This window comes from Ambystoma mexicanum, chromosome 2p, assembly GCF_040938575.1.
Source record: "Ambystoma mexicanum isolate Mex_15411 chromosome 2p, UKY_AmexF1_1, whole genome shotgun sequence".
Lineage (NCBI taxonomy): Eukaryota > Metazoa > Chordata > Amphibia > Caudata > Ambystomatidae > Ambystoma > Ambystoma mexicanum.
Window position 1 is genome coordinate 1,398,305,197 of NC_090923.1, and position 17,582 is coordinate 1,398,322,778.

The following is a 17,582-nucleotide window of genomic DNA, read 5'->3' on the forward strand; positions in this document are numbered from 1 at the left end:
AAGGGTCTTCTCGGTCGAGATGACCGTGGCGATTCAGAGCTGCAGCAGGGCTCCACCGGGCAAAACCAATGGTGCAGTAGTTGCATCAGCCGTCCTCTTCCAGCTCGTCTTTGGTTCTTTCGTTCCAATGGTCTACTGCCTTCCAAGCCAAGAGACTCGCCTTTTAAACAGCTTTTCCCATTCATTCCAGCCTAGCTGCGACTCACCCAGCAGGGTGGCTATCCTTGCCGGACAGTCAGCCAGCCAATCACGCCACAGTGCATTTGGGTCTCCTGGGAGACTAAGCACAGTGAGTTTCGGGCACCTCCCTCACTTCCTGCCCACCCGACACTCCGAGGCGGTCTTCAGTCCTGAAGTCCACTAAAGGCATAGAAACAAAGGGACCAAACCTGATTTGGAACACATAGACCATCTTTAGAAGGAGATTTCAAAAATGAAATGGAAAAAAATAAATAAAAAAATAGACGACCGGGACCCGTTTAAACAAAAAACAAAAAAGTGGATTTTTAGCTACCGGTGTTCGCAGTCGGGAAAAATCATGGTAGTTCATTGTAAAACCACTGCCACCAGCCATTTCGATAGAAAAGGGTAGCATTTGTCTGCTACATGAGTTTCTAGACATAGGGGAGAAGAAAAGACTAGTAAAGTCAATTTAACTTTACATTCTCTGGAAAACAGTTTATCCCAGAGAAGGTATTTGAACCTTGGGACAGCTTAAAACACTTCCCTGTGTCACTGCACTGAGGGTGCTGTGTAACTCACATGAAAAGATGATGCCCATGGAGTTGTATAAAGCGCCATAATCAAAGAACACAAGAGTAAAACACACATCAAAATACATGAGAGAGTGGGGGAAAAAGGCTCACTCTCTCCAGGTAAAAAAAAAAAATCAAGTCCCTCAAAATCCAGCAAAGTTGCTGGGGGTCTCTAAGGTGAAGGGAATTCGCACATTTATGAGAATTCTCTCACATGTGCCAAAGTGTTAGTCCTGAGACAAGCTCCCTATATGTCATTTATCATTCACCCGGACCAGTCAAGATTCAATCCCTGGGCGCTCCACTTCTCAATCTGCTATGCCTATTTAACATACTTGCCCGGGTCAGGTATAGGCGCGTTACAAATGCCATATCATATCAACCCCAATACACAGACTGTTGCAGCCACTCTTGATATGCAGAAAGCATCCAACTGGCTCCTGGAGCTACCTCTGGCAGGTCCTCGAGAGGAGCAACTTCCCTGTTTTCGGGCCTAGGTTAAACTCTTGTACTCTTCACCCGTTGCTAGTGTTCGCTCTGAAGACCGATGCTCGGTCCAATTACCAATAGCTAGAGGCACAAGACAGGGATGCCCCTTCTCGCCGTTGATATTTGCCATAGCCATAAAACCCCTGGCTGACACGATTCGCCAACAACATGCACACAGAGGCTTAAGACTATATGCCTCTTCCCCCCCCCCCCCAAGATCATCTCCCTCTATGCAGATGATACCGTCCTCGTAATCCGTTCCCCTGACCAAAACCTAGCCCCAATACTGGAGGATGTCATTCTTTTCGGTGAAGTGTCGGGTCTCAAGGTAAATTGCTCCAAATCTATATTATTTCCACTAACCGAGGTCACCACTCCCCTTCAGACTCCCTGAGATTCGCATGGTCACAAGCCGAGACACCTATCTTGGATTGGTGGTCACACGTCAGAGCTCCTTGTACGAAGCCTACTTCGGGAAGTACCTGACCACACTTACCCAAAAATGTTCAGGCTGGACCGGATTGCCAATATCCCTCGAAGGTAGGATCAGCATTCTTAAGATGGTAGTGCTGCCCCAACTACTATATAGATTCTTGAACGTCCCTCTATGGCCGGCTGCATTTTTTTTTTAAAACACTAACCCGAACCATTAACTCCTTCCTGTGGCACTCCGCGACCGTCCGCCTGTAACTGGAAACACCGCCCACTCCAATGGCAATGGGCGGGTTCGGCACCTCCAACTCCGAGAGGTACCAGATGGCCGCCCAGACACTACACTTCCCATTGGTTTCTATTCATTGATTCCCCCATTACATGTTGAACTGGAACGACTGGCCGTCCAGGGTCAGGATATTTGCTCCCTAGTCCCCTCCCGCCCCCGCAGCGTCAAATCTGAACCCCTTGATCCCGTTGGATCCACGGCACTAGCCTTGAATAAGTTGTGGCAGCAGACCAATATTTCACGCCCCTTCCATGGTGACTTCTCCTCCCCCCCCTTTGGAATTTCCTCCCTGAATCCCCCCGCGGAGATCCCGCAACACGTCGTTTCTGGGTTGGTGTGGGCCTCGATGCTGTCCGAGATGTTTTTGAGGAGGGTATCTGTCGAATGGCTGGATTTACCACAATCTCTGTGTGGTATTCCCTCCCACTGGCTGCACTATGCAGGGCTGCACCGCTCTCTCAAATATAGGTGCCCGGACTTCCCCTCAATCCCTCCGGATGAACCGATACTATTCGAAATCCTGAATATCTCAACTTTCATGGGGAAGGTCTCCAGATTGTACAACCTCCTTCAGGCTAAAGCCGCTTCTCCTTTCACTAGACTCGGGGATACCCGGGGGAGGGAGCAGAGCGCAGAAATGACAGACTACCGCTGCAACCACGTGTGCCCATATTCATGAGGTCTCATTCAATTCTCAATTTAAACTGATCCAATATAAGGTGCTCCACCGTTTTCACTACACTACGATCAGATTACACGGCATGTCAAAAGACCATTCCCCCTGCCCCCCCATGCCCGAGGTGTGGTTCAGAAGACATGGACTACATACACATGTGGTCCTGCCCTCACCTTTCTCTGTTCTGGCAGGAGATCTGTACCACCATCTCTGAAATGCTAGATTGCACTATTAACCCATCCCATTGACCTTTCTTTTTCACGGGTTTCACTGGCTCGGCCGTGACTAAAACTGGCCGGACTATGTATGCTACTAGTGACCCATTGTATCCTATTTTGGCTGCGGCCTGAGGCCCCCACGCATATCCTATATTTCCTCTTCACTCATTGACTTTGAAGATGACCCCAGTGATCTGGCCTCCCCAGTCACCATCACTGTCTAATCTATGTACTTAACTGTTCATGTGTATTATGTATTTGTTTACTTTGCCAACAATTGACTCTGTACTGCTCAGCACTTTTTAAAAGATGGGAGGGGAGGACAGAGTTGTCAGACCAGGTTTTAAGGGAGTTTTCCTAAAGTCATACTTGGAGGTAAGACTTTGGTAAGTGTTATTATTGATGCTCTATCCTTGTTGACCGATTTATAGAAGGCCAACCTTTATTGTGACAGGTACAACTCTGGGAGCTGTAGCCAAACCAGTTCAAGGCAGCACTGACTAGTGGTCTAGGCTACGTCTCAAGGGGTGGTGAGCTTTAAAGGGTCCACAATGAGTACACACAATTGGAGTCACAAATTACTCTTAGAAAATATGCATAAATATACAGTTATTTATGGCCAAAAACTATGAAAAATGACTAATAGGTAGAAGTATTACACTAAAAATAGAATACATGCATACAGTCTCTAGAGTAGGGCATAATACAGATCATACACCTGTAAAGTAAAGTACAGATTAGATTATGCACTACAGGTCCACATAGAATTGGCCCTAGCTTCAAAAGTACTTCCCAAATGTCTGGAGCCTTATGCCCAAAATTTCAGGAAAGGTTCTGACCCAGTTTGTAACATATGAAAAAATTAAAAGTTAAGGTCTCTGGGGTCCAGTGAACGATTCCAAGTGTTAGAAGACAAGTTATACTAGTCAACCAAAGTGTCACCAACTTTCGGAAGGCTTTCGCAAGCAAGCAATGGCAAAGCCCAAGTATTGCAAAACCTTTAAAGGGAGCTTAGGGGGCAGGTAAGCACGGTAACCCCTCCAGCCCCTCCCTCCCATACTCCGATTCTTCACAGGACTTGGCAGGTCGATGTAAGGTCCAAGGTTGCTTTTCCCGCTGTCAGACTCAGCCCTTGATTAGCAGGGGTTGCAGGTTCAAGCAGATCTCTGGTCTGTCTTTGGCTAGTGCAAGGCCTCTCAGAGGAAGAATACAGACTGGACTTGACGCAGGTGAGCTGTTTTGAATGGGGGTCACTGCAGCACAGCGACGCAAATGGGCTCACTTGTTGCAGTCAGACTTTCCATCCTATCCCAGGTCCCCTTTATGCTAGCACTTTGAAATTTCACGGAGGTAAATCTTGTTGGACAAGCTGAGGCTCCCTGCCCCCCACTCCAAGTTCCAGGCCTCAATTCGGAACAGCAGCATCGGCAGAACAAACAGAGCTGGTCAGCCACAGGGCGGTCGAGGAGCAATTCCGAAGGCTCTTCTTCACAGTGTATGCATGATATAAAGAAGTGATGATATGTTATTTATAACGCGCTTAATACCCAGAGGTTTCTAAGCGCAGACCCAGGGATCGAACCTGCGTTGCTCTGTCTCGTCTTGCTTCCAAGGCAAGCACGTTGCCCCTGAGCTATCCTCCCGAGCAGACGTCAGAAATGGATGTTCCCTGCACTCCAAGGGTCACAGCTCCCTCGAAGGACTCCAAGAGATCGACAGCAGTAGACGTTGGTTGCCAGGCCTCTTTCAGACAGGTCACCAATCTCCTCACGGGTCTCGCAGCTGGACAGAAGTCTTGGCTTCTACAGGTGTCGACAGGAGCTCTCTAGAGTGGGAGCAGGGGTACCCTCATCTCAAAAGCCAGTTAAAAGCAGAAACTCCCACTAGCCAATAGTAGAATTAGCCCACACACACCAGCACTGGTCCAATCAGGACTACTGGCGAGAACACTCATGCATATCACTCAGACACACTGAAACCAGTTTGCAGATTGGGACCGGACAGTCCCAAGCTGACATCCTGCCAGCAAACACACATGGCTCTCCAGTATCCTGTCAAAAGCCTCTGCTTTCTCGGGCATTGGAAGTCCATATAAGAATTTTCCTGGCCTCACAGGCCAGGAAGAAGGCTAAGAGACAAGATGGCCAAAGGACAAGCAAAGAAAACCTTGAGGCATGGCCATGTTTGGTCACTACCACAGTTAGTACCCAAACGTGGTAAGGCTAAAACGAAAAGCACCATTGGTAAAAAGTCACTGGTGCCACCAGCTTGTGCATGTCCATTTAGCACACCTAGAGTAACAAAAAATCCTCTGAGTGTTAGTCTAGGACAAAAACAAAAGTATACCCCATTGCACTTTATTGTAAGATGCATGTTACAATGATAAACTTTACAAACGTGATGGAAAAGTTACCGAAGTATTAACATTATCAAGGCTAAGGGAAACAATGTTTCCAGTACTGACAGCCTGAAAGACATCAGTTTCCACATAACAGATGAGCAAAAGCCAGTCTAGTGAAGCTGGAAGCTTCACTGCACAACATTGGGTTAGATTTGGGGGTCCATTAAAAAATGGAAGGGAAGGTGCAGTAAAGAGAAATATTTCCCAATAGTAAGCTATCCCAGTGGTTTGTAGATTCCTCCAACTCTAAGTATCAGTCTGTACTAACTCGGGACCTTGGTAGAGTGGCAGTAGTCAGGCTTATCTCGAGAGGAATGTCTGAGCTGTAGGTAAGTACACTTAACCCATTAAGTAAATTAAATCACACTTAAAAGTATATTAAAATATAGATATTTACACAAGAGTCACTGTTAAATACTCATCACAATAAACCATTACACACAGATTATACCTCTATACTTTCAAATAGTCACGTCTTAGTTGGTAGTGGTTGAACGCATACAATTGGTATAGGAGTTTGACAATTCTATTGGTAATATTGCATACCCACAAATATAATAATTGTATTGCAACACAGCAAGTCTTGTAAATTCAAAAACGCAACCCTAGCTGAATTGGTTTAAAGTCTTGCAAAGCAGAAGAAATCAAAAGTTCCTGTGGATACTTCCTAGTCCGGCAGCTACAAGATAATTTAATCCATTGTAGGACACCCTGATAAAGGATTCGCTGAAGAGACACAAGCAGCAGCTTGAGTAGGAGGTAAGCGGGGGTTGCCCTGGAAACGTCCATGTGCACTCCAATGAACTGGAGAGACTTTGTGGAATCAGATAAACAATACCTTTTCCCCACAGTACCTTAGGTTAGAAGAACATGTTTGTGCAGGGTGCTCTACAATGTTGCAGCACTGAACCAGACCTCACGATTCCTTTGTCTGATGATTGAAGGCAACACAATGGGTGGGTTCTCCCAGCATCAGTCTCGAGAGAGGACCTGGGGCACGACTTTGCAACAACTTTTTGGTTCACTGTCATTTTGGCGCCTTTTCTGCAAAACTAACCAAGGACGCAATTCGCCTGGTCAATCTTCGGTTCCTGCAGTCCTGCACTCTGCTGAGGAGGGTCTGGTTGAGTTGGATTGGATCTCTGGAGTGTCCTTGAGAGCTCAGCAAGGACTTGGATGGATTCAGCCCTTCCACAATGATGCACTCGAAATGGGCAGCAAGTCTGATGGTATTGGCGTTCCGCAGCTCTGGAAACTCCTAGAACCTCGTGAGATGGCTCAATTCAAAGGTTGTCTTGATACTGGTTGCTCCCTCCAGTCAAGGGGAAGGAGTCATCTTCTTTGGAGTGCCTCTTTCACAGGGAAAACGGGGTCAGGCAAGCAGTGGTCGCTTCCCGGTGTTTCAAAGGGTCTGCAGGCATCTCTGATCGACTACTTCTTCAGTTACTTCAGCTTCCAGTGACACTTGCTTTTCACTCCAGAAGCCTCACCTTTTATACAGTTAAAGCACACACTTCTCTGTAATATGTCTCTGCAAGTTACAGAAAGGAGTTTTTGGCTGTCCCATCTGGGCAGCCAGACCCCTCTGGGAGGTGGTCCTATTCAGGGACTCGGCAGACAAAGGGCAGGGGGGGTGGAAAACTCCTCCCCCACCTCCTGCCTGCCCAGACACTCTGGAGCCTACGCAGTGACACACAAGGGTCCTGCGCCGAAGGCAAAAAACACAATGACCACCCATCCTCCCCCCAAATGGTATAAGGGCTAACAAAGAACAACCACGCTAGTAGAGGTGAAAAAAGAAGGGAGGCCCCAAGTTGGTACTGGAGTGCCCCTATTGTGCACTAGACGGGCTATGGACATACCTTGCGGTATACAAATTACACAATAGTTGGTAGAACATGTCCACTGCCACCAGCCATAACTATAGGTTGGTCTGTGTGACTAAAGCATCACAGGAGCAGAGAGAAGGGATATACTAGGCATCCCTTTGACACTTCACATAAGGTGGTGTGTGCCAATCTCTCAGACTAGAGAGTTTGGGGAGAGATACCAAGTATCTCCATCTTTAAGATAAACAAGTTACTTACCCCTGGTAACGGTCATGGTCACAGGCCCCAGAACACAAAAACCACACCATCTAGTGATGGCAATGGGTCACTTGATTCACTTATGTCTTTTACATTGCGTCACACTGCACCTTCAGTGCAGTGGCACAGGGAAGTCTTTCAGATTTTCCAAAGGTTTAAATTACTTCCCTGGGATAAACGGTTTCCCAGAGCAGTGAAGTGAAATGTACTTTACTTTGAATTGTAACTTTCTAGACACAGCACACACTACAATAGTGTTACAATTACAATAGGGTGCTGGAGGGGTTACCCAGTATCCACTTTGTCTAGCTTCTCATGTGACATTTTTATGTTACCTTTTCCTCACTAAATGGCTGGTGGTGGTAGTTTTGTTTTAAGTACTGTGGTGTGCATTTACCGAGGGCTGCGTTCACAGCTGCAGTAAAGCACCCAAGGGTGCCATTTTTGTCAAAATGGCCCAGGTCTTTTTTTTCATCATTTCTTTGTGGAAAGGTCCTTCTTGAGACTTACTCTGGGTGCCAAACCAGGTTTGGTCCCATTGTTCGCTATGCCTTTGACAGGTTTCATAAGTGAAGTCCGCCTCTGGCTCCAGGGTGTCTGGGGTAGGCAGGAACTGTGGGAGGTGCCCGAAACTCCCTGTGCTTAGTCTCCTAGGAGACCCAAATGCACTCTGTGGTGATTGGCCGGCTGTCCGGCAAGGACAGCCACCCTGCTGGGTGACTGACAGCTAGGCTGGAATGAATTGGAGAGAATTTAATAAAAGGTGAGGCTTTTGGGTTGGAAGGCAGAGTCGACCACTGGACGAAGGAACCGAAGAATAGCTTGAAGAGGACGACGGCTTCTGCAACTCCTGGACCGTTGGTTAGCCCGGTGAATCCCTGCTGCTGTGCTGAAACTCCAAATTCGTATCGACAGAGAAGCCCCTGCAAGGCTGACTTCTCCCCTTGAGTTGGTGGGACCAATAAACTCCACAGTAAGCCATCTAGACATTTTTCTCAGAGCTGGTTGAATTTCCAGAATTGCTGCTGGAAACCGTAAAGCCAGGGAGAGGAACACCAGATTGTGTGTGTTGCTTTTAAGCTGTACTAGAGCTCCAGGAAGATCCTCCGGACTACCGGGAAGCAATACTGACCAAGCCTGAGCTCCCTCAACAGAGTGCGGGACCCCAAAAGCAAGGAAAGCCCATCTCGACAGCCAGGAACCGCGGTGTTGCTATTTGCGGTAGACGCGGCGTGCTGAAACACTAAACAGCCACTGATTTGAAGATTGCTGGTTGCAAGCGGTGAGTGTCCCATTGCAGTGCAGGAGTCTCCAGAAGTCCTGCCTCTTGTGTCCACGACTGAAGCCCAGGAACAGTAAGATCTGTTCCTGTGCAGCTCTGCAGAAGTCATCTGCTGCACTTTTCCTTCAATTCAAAGGTACTGTACAAAGTCTGAGAGAACTTACCTTTCACTGTGGAGTTGCTTGCATCTTCTACCACTCACAAGTCTAACGGCTTGTGGCCCTACATTTGATTCTTCTTTTCTTCAAAGACTTCTAAAACATTGTGCAACACATTTTTCTACTTACCTACCAGAAGTGCTTCATCCTAAAGAAGACTTTGGCCCATTGACTTTGGCTTAGCCTGTTCCGAATGACTCTTCTTAGGGGATCCAAAAGGATTTGCTTAAGAATATTTGTGGTATCTTGTTCTAATAATTCTTTCCTTTTACCAACTTTTAACAGTATTCTAAATGGTAACAGTAAGATATTAATGTCCCCAGCACCCTAGCTATTTAAGTCACCTTAGTGTGTATGTTGTGCCTGTGGCCTATCCCAAAAGGGTCTTAACTGATTTAGAAACTAAGAGTGTACAGTATTGAGGTGTATTTGTGTGTTACTTTTTATATAACTCCCTTCTGAAGAAGGCTTATCCCGACTGATACATTAATGATGGTTTATTCAAGAAACCTTGGATTTAAGAGTTTATTTGAATACTTGTCACTGTGAATCTCTGTGCAACTCCCCTACAGCTCACATTGACCCCTCTTGAGATAAGCCTGGCTGCTCAACACACTACCAAAACTGTAGTACAAGCTTATACCAAAAGGCTGGGTTTCCTATACCTGTAGTCAGAGTTGTTGTAAGGCACCCAAAGGATACAGCATACAAACTTTGCCTAACAACTTGTATTTATAATAAACCGTTATTAGTTATATTTGTTGTCAGTATTTCTGTTGAACCCTTGGTATACTACAAGATACACAAGTTCTTTGTACCTTCCGACAGCCCTCTGTCCTCCCAAAATAAGCCTGGCTGCTCTGTCTACGCTACCATATAATCAGGTTGTACAGCGTTATACTAATAGTGTCGTCGTGTACTGCCTTAGTGGAATGGTTTTGCTAAGCCCTTAGTTGGACTTCAGAAAAACCATCCTAACAAGCGTTTCTGGGCGAACCAGCATTCTGCGTTCTCTGGCTTGCTTCCTGTAAGCTTTAAGTTCCTCCCTGGAACGGAGCTCAAGATTCCATTGGTCATCAGTCTCATTAAGAGGCGGTAACGAGTACAGGTAAGAAACAGTCATCGACTTTAAAGAAGTCGATGTACATTAGCAGGTTTAATTCCCACATAACCAACAAACACTGGGGGTCCTGGAATGGAAGGAAGGTGGGATGGAACCGTAACTTGGGCATTCTTTGCCCCTAGAAAGAGGGGAGGATGGGGTTGTCACCCCCATTGGGACCCCACTTGCCCTGAACCCTAGGTGGGGTAACGTATAGTGGGCTTGGTAGCCTAGACCCCAAAGGGGATGGCTCCCCCTTGGTGAAAAAGGACTAATTCCCTGGATTCGTCACAGGGCACAATAATTACACATACTGCGTAACTAGAATAATTCAGAGTACTAGGTGTGTGCTTAACTGAAATCTTCACCACACTCCTAATTCTAAAGCTTAGTGCTCAATCACAGTAACACATCGATGGAGTTTGGCTAGACATTAGAGTTACTCGCCATTCATCCGAATAGAGTTTACTCTCAGAATTGGTCCACAGGGCAGATTGACATTTTTAACATCAATCAACATGAGGAAATGGTGGAAGGATGCAATATATTTTTACTAATGTATTGTGTTACTAATCTCTTAAGAGCAGGTGTCTGCAACACGCAGATCACAAGATGTTTTGAACAACAGCTCCCATGCTCCTTCACAATTGATTATGCTGGACAGGGCCACTGGGAATTGTACTCCAAAACAACTGGAGTACCAAATGTTGAAGACACCTTCCTTGTGGTATGGTCTAAGTTAACATTTAGCGGTTTACCAAAAGGCTTCCCTCGAAAGAGTGTAGCCTTCACTGCTTGGCCACATTCACCCCAGGGAGAGTTAGATATTGAAGACGAAGCCCTACAACCGAGTGGGGGATTCATTTGTCGGCATCCTACACACATGGTTTAAGACAATTCAAAACAGCTATGACTTGTCTACAATCTTGTCTACACCTACACTTTCCAACATCTTTAAGACTTTAAGAATGTGCATGACTGATTAAAATATACTGTTTACCTCTTGGCCTAGAAAGTTAAAGCAAGCAACATCTCACTGACGGCTGGTAAAAAGACAAAATAAAAAGTGCTACAATAGTGGGCCAGAGAGTGCAAGTCAAAAATGCTACACATGTTTACAAGGAGATAAAAAGCACATTTAAAGTAACCTACCAGTTGTAGTCAAACCAGGAAGCATAGCTTGGAATTATTATATGATTTGTCTGCTCTGTAACGTTGTCTTCACCCGAATCAACGGATCGACTTTGATCACCTTTGCTGGGGTCCTCATCCTCCTGCAAAAGCAAATTTGCAAAACTGTTTAATAGTGTTAAAATGGATTTTCAGAAACAACCCTTGGGCGGATACTGAGAGCCCACCCTATTATAGCGAACAGGGAGAAGACCCTGATGTCTAACTAAACTCAATCAAGGTAGGCTAGCAGAGCAGAAAGACAAAGGCTTGGGAGGGGGTATGAGTTCTCTATGACCACAATGCGACATACAGCACTTTAATTATTCAAGTTAGCCATAATATGTACTAACATACAATTAATGAGGCCTTTGAATACCCTCCTAACAATTAAAAACCCATGTGCGTAATGTTGCACAACTATTTGTACACATACATACATTTATTGTTTGGGGGCTTCCGATAGCAGAACACCAGCACTTTAAAACTGACAATTGAAAGCAATACTTTAACTGTGTAGGGTAAAGCAAGTGAAGATAACAAATAGCGATTTAGAACAGCGTTTGAACAGTTAAGTAAACTGCTAGAAGACAGTTTGAACACACATAATACAACCTATTTACAGGTTTGTGGCTCTTAATCAGTCCTGCCCTGCTACGAGATGGGGCCTAGTGCCTATAAGGTGCTACTTCCACATGATTCACTTTGTAGAATGTTAGGAGGGTTTACTGTGTGATTCACGAACAAGAGTGGCAAAGCAAAGGGTTGCTGGTTAGTGTTACAGAAACAGAAAAATGGGTAATTAAAGTTCTTGCAGGCTCCTCACCCAATCGCCCACTCTAAGGGGAGGGTAAGAGAGGGGTAGGATCCATGACCAGACGATCACCAATCTTACCCAGGCAAGTGAGAGGTAGTCTTAACACTTTATGCCCATACAAACCTTATGTCAGGAGGAGGGCAGGAATAGGTATGCAAACAAAACCCCCTTACTCGGATGTCTTCAGCATCCACGAGGTGTTCCCAAATTCACTGGGCCCACTTCTAGAATTGGCCCATTTCGGGAGTTTCAGGGGTTGCGGATGCGGAGATCACTTTCTGCGTCTGGATCATGTAGTCGGCAGTTCTGGACTCTGGAGAGCCAGTACTACAGACTAGAAAGTTGGACACCTTTTGCAAATCAGAATGAATACCTCCATGGAGAAGGCAACCTCACAGGACCACCAAAATGTGAAGGCAGGTTGCAGTGGTGGTCCCCACTATGAGGCAGTGAGAGGCGATCCTTGTGGCAAGAACACAGAACAGGACCTGCATGGCGCGGGAGTGTGGAGGATAGTACAGTCGACTGCCTGGAACTGCTTTTGCCTGGATTTGTGATGCCAGAGTATCCCTTACAGGGATAAATCACCCATTTAAATGTTCACCACCAGCACTGAGCACAGTACAGGTGAGCAGAGTGCAGTCAGCTGCAGTGAGAAGTGACCACTTGACAACCTGACATTTCTTACTTATTACTCTCATCAAGTAGGACTACTTTTGTTTGTCTGTATTCTCCTCTTAACTGTTTTCCTTAAAGTGCTACATGGCTAAAAGTATTCCGAGAGTATCAAAATTCTTTCAATAACTGTTATACTTTGGAAACTTAAACGTTCATCAACCTGAATAAAGCACTTAAAGAAACAGTTTCATTTTCAGCCCCTGTCCTCAAGAAAGTTGGCCCATTGCAGCAAATATGTTTTTTTTCTTGAAAAAACATTCTTTTAATGGGGTGATTAAGCAAGAGCCAGGGGGCTGTGCTTAGACAGGTCGCAAGCTACTTTTCCGCACAATTCGCCAGCGGATGGTATAGCACAAGCCCAGGAAGTATTGCATTGCCAATCAAATGTTATCTCGCCCTCAGGGAGGCTGTCTTACAAGCCATGGCTCATTTACTCTGACTCAGTGTTGGGCAGAGTTATATGCAGTACCCTCTGGGACCACCACAAACAATTAGCGCTACAGGTCTAAGCAAAACCAACCTTTGGTATAAGTCTGTACTACACAGTTTCTGGTAGCGAGCTGAGCAGCCAGGCTTATCTCAATAGGGAAAGTGAACAGTAAAGGAAGTTACACAGAGGTCTTAAAATCACAGTGGTGCAAGTAAACTTACACTCAAGGTTTCTTGGTAACACAATTATTAATTTATTACACAGTCATTTAAAAGACATTCACTAGAAGGAGGCAACTTATTATACACAAACACATTTCAATACTAAACCAATAAGTTTGAGTAGATTAGGCTCCCCTGACATAGGAGCAAAATGGAATTTCAGCCACTTTAACTAGGAGTAAAAAGGCACAAGTTAATAAAATAGATCAAAAATACTTTCGTAGGCAGTGCAAATAGTTTCAGTTCACTAGAGGACTCGATTCAGGCCTAGGCCAAAGTCAATGGGCTAGTGTCTTGGATAGGAAAGTGGTTCTTGTAGTAAACGCTAAAGTCTTGGCCAAAGTTCTCAGAAGTAGTTTGTACGAAAAAATCATATGTTGGGTCACAAGCCGATTAGGCCTGCAGGTTGGGAAAGTTTCACGAACTTTCACCACGAGAGGCAAGTTCTCTCAATCGGGTTGGCACAGTACCTTAGTATGAAGCAAAAGATGCAGCTGAAGACGTTGGTTCCTGGCAGTTCCTGCAGATCTCACTGTTCCCGAGCCTCAGTCGTGGGGACAAGAGGGAGGATGTCGGTAGACTCCTGCACTGCACAGGGACTGGTCAAACAAGCTGGCAAATGGAAGCTCTTCGGTTCGAGTAGCTATAGTCAAGCACACAAGATGGTATCCTTCCCCCTGGTTAAACATAACCGGCTCAGAGAATGGTATCAAGGTGGCTTATGAGTTGATTGGTCCCACCAACTCAAAGGAAGAAGTCATCCTTGAAGGGGCTTTTCTGTCGAGATGAACTCGGCAATTCGGACCTGCAGCAGGGCTTCATCGGGCAAACCAACGGTCCAGGAGTTGCAGAAGCCGTCCTCTTCCAGCTCATCTTCGGTTCTTTCGTTCCAGTGGTCGACTCTGTTTTCCGATCGAAGAGACTCTCCTTTTAAACCGTTTACTCTCCTTCATTCCAGCTTAGCTGTAACACACCCAGCAGGGTGGCTGCCCTTGCCAGCCAGCCAGCCAGCCAGTCAGCCAGCCAGCCAGCCAGCCACGCCAGAGCGAAGGTCCATTGTTAGGCAAGATGTGTGCAGTATCCATTGGAAGACTATAGAAACCTCGACCTCCTGGCAATAGGAACCCAACCTTTGGTATAAGTCTCTACTACACAGGTTGGTAGAGTGCCTAAGCAGCCAGGCTCATCTCAAGAGGGGTCAATGTGAGCAGTAGGGGAGTTGCACAGAGATTCACAGTGACAAGTATTCAAATACACTTACACACAAGGTTTCTTGATTAAACAATTATTAAACAGTCAGGGTAAGCCTTCTTCAGAAGGGGGCAATATAATAGTAACACAAATACACTCCAAAATACACTCTTACTATTTCTAAATAAGTAAGTACCCTTTTGGGATGGCACACAAGCACTTCCTACACCCTCAGGTGACTTTAGTAACTAGGACGGTGTGGACATTAATATACTACTGTTGACATTAGAATCAGATTTAAGAGTTTGGCAAAAAAATAGATTAGAAGAACAAGAGATCACAAATATTCTGAAGCAGGTAAGTACTTTTGGTAACCCCCAATGCAAAATTAGTTCACCCCTTCGTGGAAGGAAGACCAAACAATGTCAGAGGGCAGAAGTCATTCAGGGAGACAGGCTAGGCCAAAGTCAATTGGGCAAAAGTCTAGGTGAGCTGAAGCACTTTTTGCAGGTTAGTAAAAAAGTCTTGCACAATGTTTTAGAAGTCTTTGTAGAAAAGAAGAATTCAAAGCAGGGCCACAAGCTGTTCAGACTTGTGAAGTAAAGAAGCTATCAGCAACTCTACAGAACAACCAGAACAAGTTTCACCAACAGAGAACAAGTGCAGTTACACAACAAGAGGCAAGTTCTTTTAGACTGTATAGTACCTTTAGGTTGAAGAAAAGGGGAAGCAGATTACTTCTGTTCCTGTGCAGCTCTGCAGATCCTGGTGTTCCTGGGACTCAGTCGTGGGTCGTTGCTTTTAAGTTGGCCAAGAGCTCCAGGAAGACCCTCCGGACTCCCAGGAAGCAGGAATGACCGAGCCTGAGCGCCCCTCAACAGAGTGTGGGAACCCAGAAGCAAGGCAAGTCCATCTCGACAGCCAGAAACCACAGTGTTGCTATTTGCGGTAGTCGCAAGGAGCTGAAACTCTGAAGTGCCACGTGTTGGAAAGATTGCCAGTCGTGAGCGGTGACCGGCCCATTGCAGTGCAGGAATCCCCAGAAGTCCTCCCTCATGTCCCCACTACTGAGGCCCAGGAACAGTGAGATCTGCAGAGCTGCACAGGAACAGAAGTCATCTGCTGCACTTTTTCTTCAATACAAAATTACTGTAAAGTCTTAAAGAACTTTCCTCTTATTGTAGAGTTGCTTGCATCTTCTACTACTCACATGCCTAAACCGCTTGTGGTCCTACACTGATTCTTCTTTTCGTCAAATACTTCTGAAACATTGTGCAACGACTTTTCTACTTACATACCAGAAGTGATTCAGCCCATATAAGACTTTTGCCCATTGACTTTGGCTTAACTTGTTATACTGATTGACTCTGCTTAGGGGATACAAAAGTATTTGCCTGCTTAAGAATATTTGTGGTTTCCTGTGTGTTCTAATAACCTTTTCCTTTGACCAAGTTCTAAGAGTATTCTAAATGCAAACAGTAAGATATTAATGTCCCCAGCACCCTAGATATTGAGGCCACCTGAGGGTGTAGGTTGTGACTGTTGGCCATCCAAAAAAGATCTTTACTGATTTAGAAACTAAGTGTCGTTTTGAAGTGTATTTGTGTGTTGCTTTCATATTGCTCCCTTCTGAAGAAGACTTATTCTGACAGATTAATAATTGTTTATTCAAGAAACCTTGTGTATAAGTATTTATTTGAATACTAGTCACTGTGAAACTAACTCCCCTACAGCACATATTGACCCCGCTTGTGAGAAGCCTGGCTGCTCAACACGCTACCAACCTGTCTAGTACAGACCTATACCAAAGGTTGGGTTCCAATTGCCAGGAGGCAGGGTTGTTTTAGTGCACCCAAAGGGTACTGCATATAATCTTGCCTAACACAGGGGCTTCTCTGTCGATACGAATTTGGAGTTTCAGCACAGCTGCAGGGCTTCACTGGGCAAACCAACAGTCCAGGAGTTGCAGCAGACGTCCTCTTCAAGTTCTTCAGATTCCTTCGTCCAGTGGTCAACTGTACCTTCCAAGCCAAAAAGCCTCGCCTTTAAAGCAGGTTTCTCGCATTCATTCCAGCCTAGCTGTCAATCACCCAGCAGGGTGGCTGTCCTTGCAAACGAGGAAGGCTGCACGAAACTCTGTGCTTAGTGTCCTTGCAGGACAGCCAGCCAATCACCTAAGAGTGCATTCCTGTCTCCTAGGACACTAAGCACAGAGTTTCGGGCAACCTCCCTCGCTTCCTGCCCCCCGCCAGACACCCCGGAGCCAGAGGCGGGCATCACTCGTCAATCCCCGCCAAAGACAAAACGAACAAAGAGACCAAACCTGGTTTGGCGTGCAGATTAAATCTCAAGATGGACCTTTCAACAAAGAAACAGTGAAAAAAAGAAGACCGCCATTTTGACAAAAATGACACCCTTGGGTGCTTTACTGCAGCTGCGAACGCAGCCCACGGTAAACGCACACCACAGTAGTTAAAAGTAAACCAATGCCACCAGCCATTCATCGAGGAAAGGGTAACAAAATTGTTACACGAGAGGCTCGACAAAGGGGATACTAAGTAACCCCTCCAGCACCCTGCTGTAGGATAGTGTGTGCTGGGTCTAGGAAGTAACAAGTGTAAGGAAAGTAAATTTCACTGCCCCCAACTGGGGTGCCGTGGACCTGAAAAGAAGTGTCAATATTTCTTCTGGTAAGTGGCTGATGAGGGGGACTGGAAAACACCTTATTTGAAGCTTTGTGCTGTTTCCGCCTATGCTGACAGGGAGAGCAATGAGGCTGCCTGGCTTTGCAGTCCTGGAACCTGCGGTAACTGCAAAAAGAACGCCCCATGTTATGATATTTTATATATATATATCGCGCTCGTACACAAGTGTTTCAGAGCAAGGCAAGGTAGGGGAACAGGGGATAACAAAACAACGATCATACTAAGCACACTGACATTGAGAACGTGCAAGCACATGAGAAAGGGGAAAATGCATGGAAGGGGGGGAGAAGTGGAAAGTGTGACGCAGTGGAGAAAGACCGATAATAAATAAATATGAATATTAAATGCAATAAACGTTGGTAATGCAGCCAATCAAGTGGCAAGTGCTGGGATTAAGGTGACAGACAGGTTATGTCTGATAGGTGCAGAAAAGAAAGAGGGTGGGGGACTGTATGGGTACAGATACAGACCCCAGTGAAAG

General features: G+C 45.8%; 1 protein-coding gene across 2 annotated transcripts in view; it reads right to left on the reverse strand.

The window, feature by feature from the left end:
- The window catches only part of SMARCC1 (SWI/SNF related BAF chromatin remodeling complex subunit C1), a 1,286,593-nt gene that overhangs the window by 520,713 nt on the left and 748,298 nt on the right, over window positions 1-17,582 (reverse strand). For both annotated transcript variants that reach the window (XM_069645843.1, XM_069645841.1), the window contains exon 14: window positions 11,042-11,163. In XM_069645843.1, the coding sequence (XP_069501944.1) occupies window positions 11,042-11,163 (122 nt within the window). The remainder of the gene's footprint in view (window positions 1-11,041; window positions 11,164-17,582) is intronic.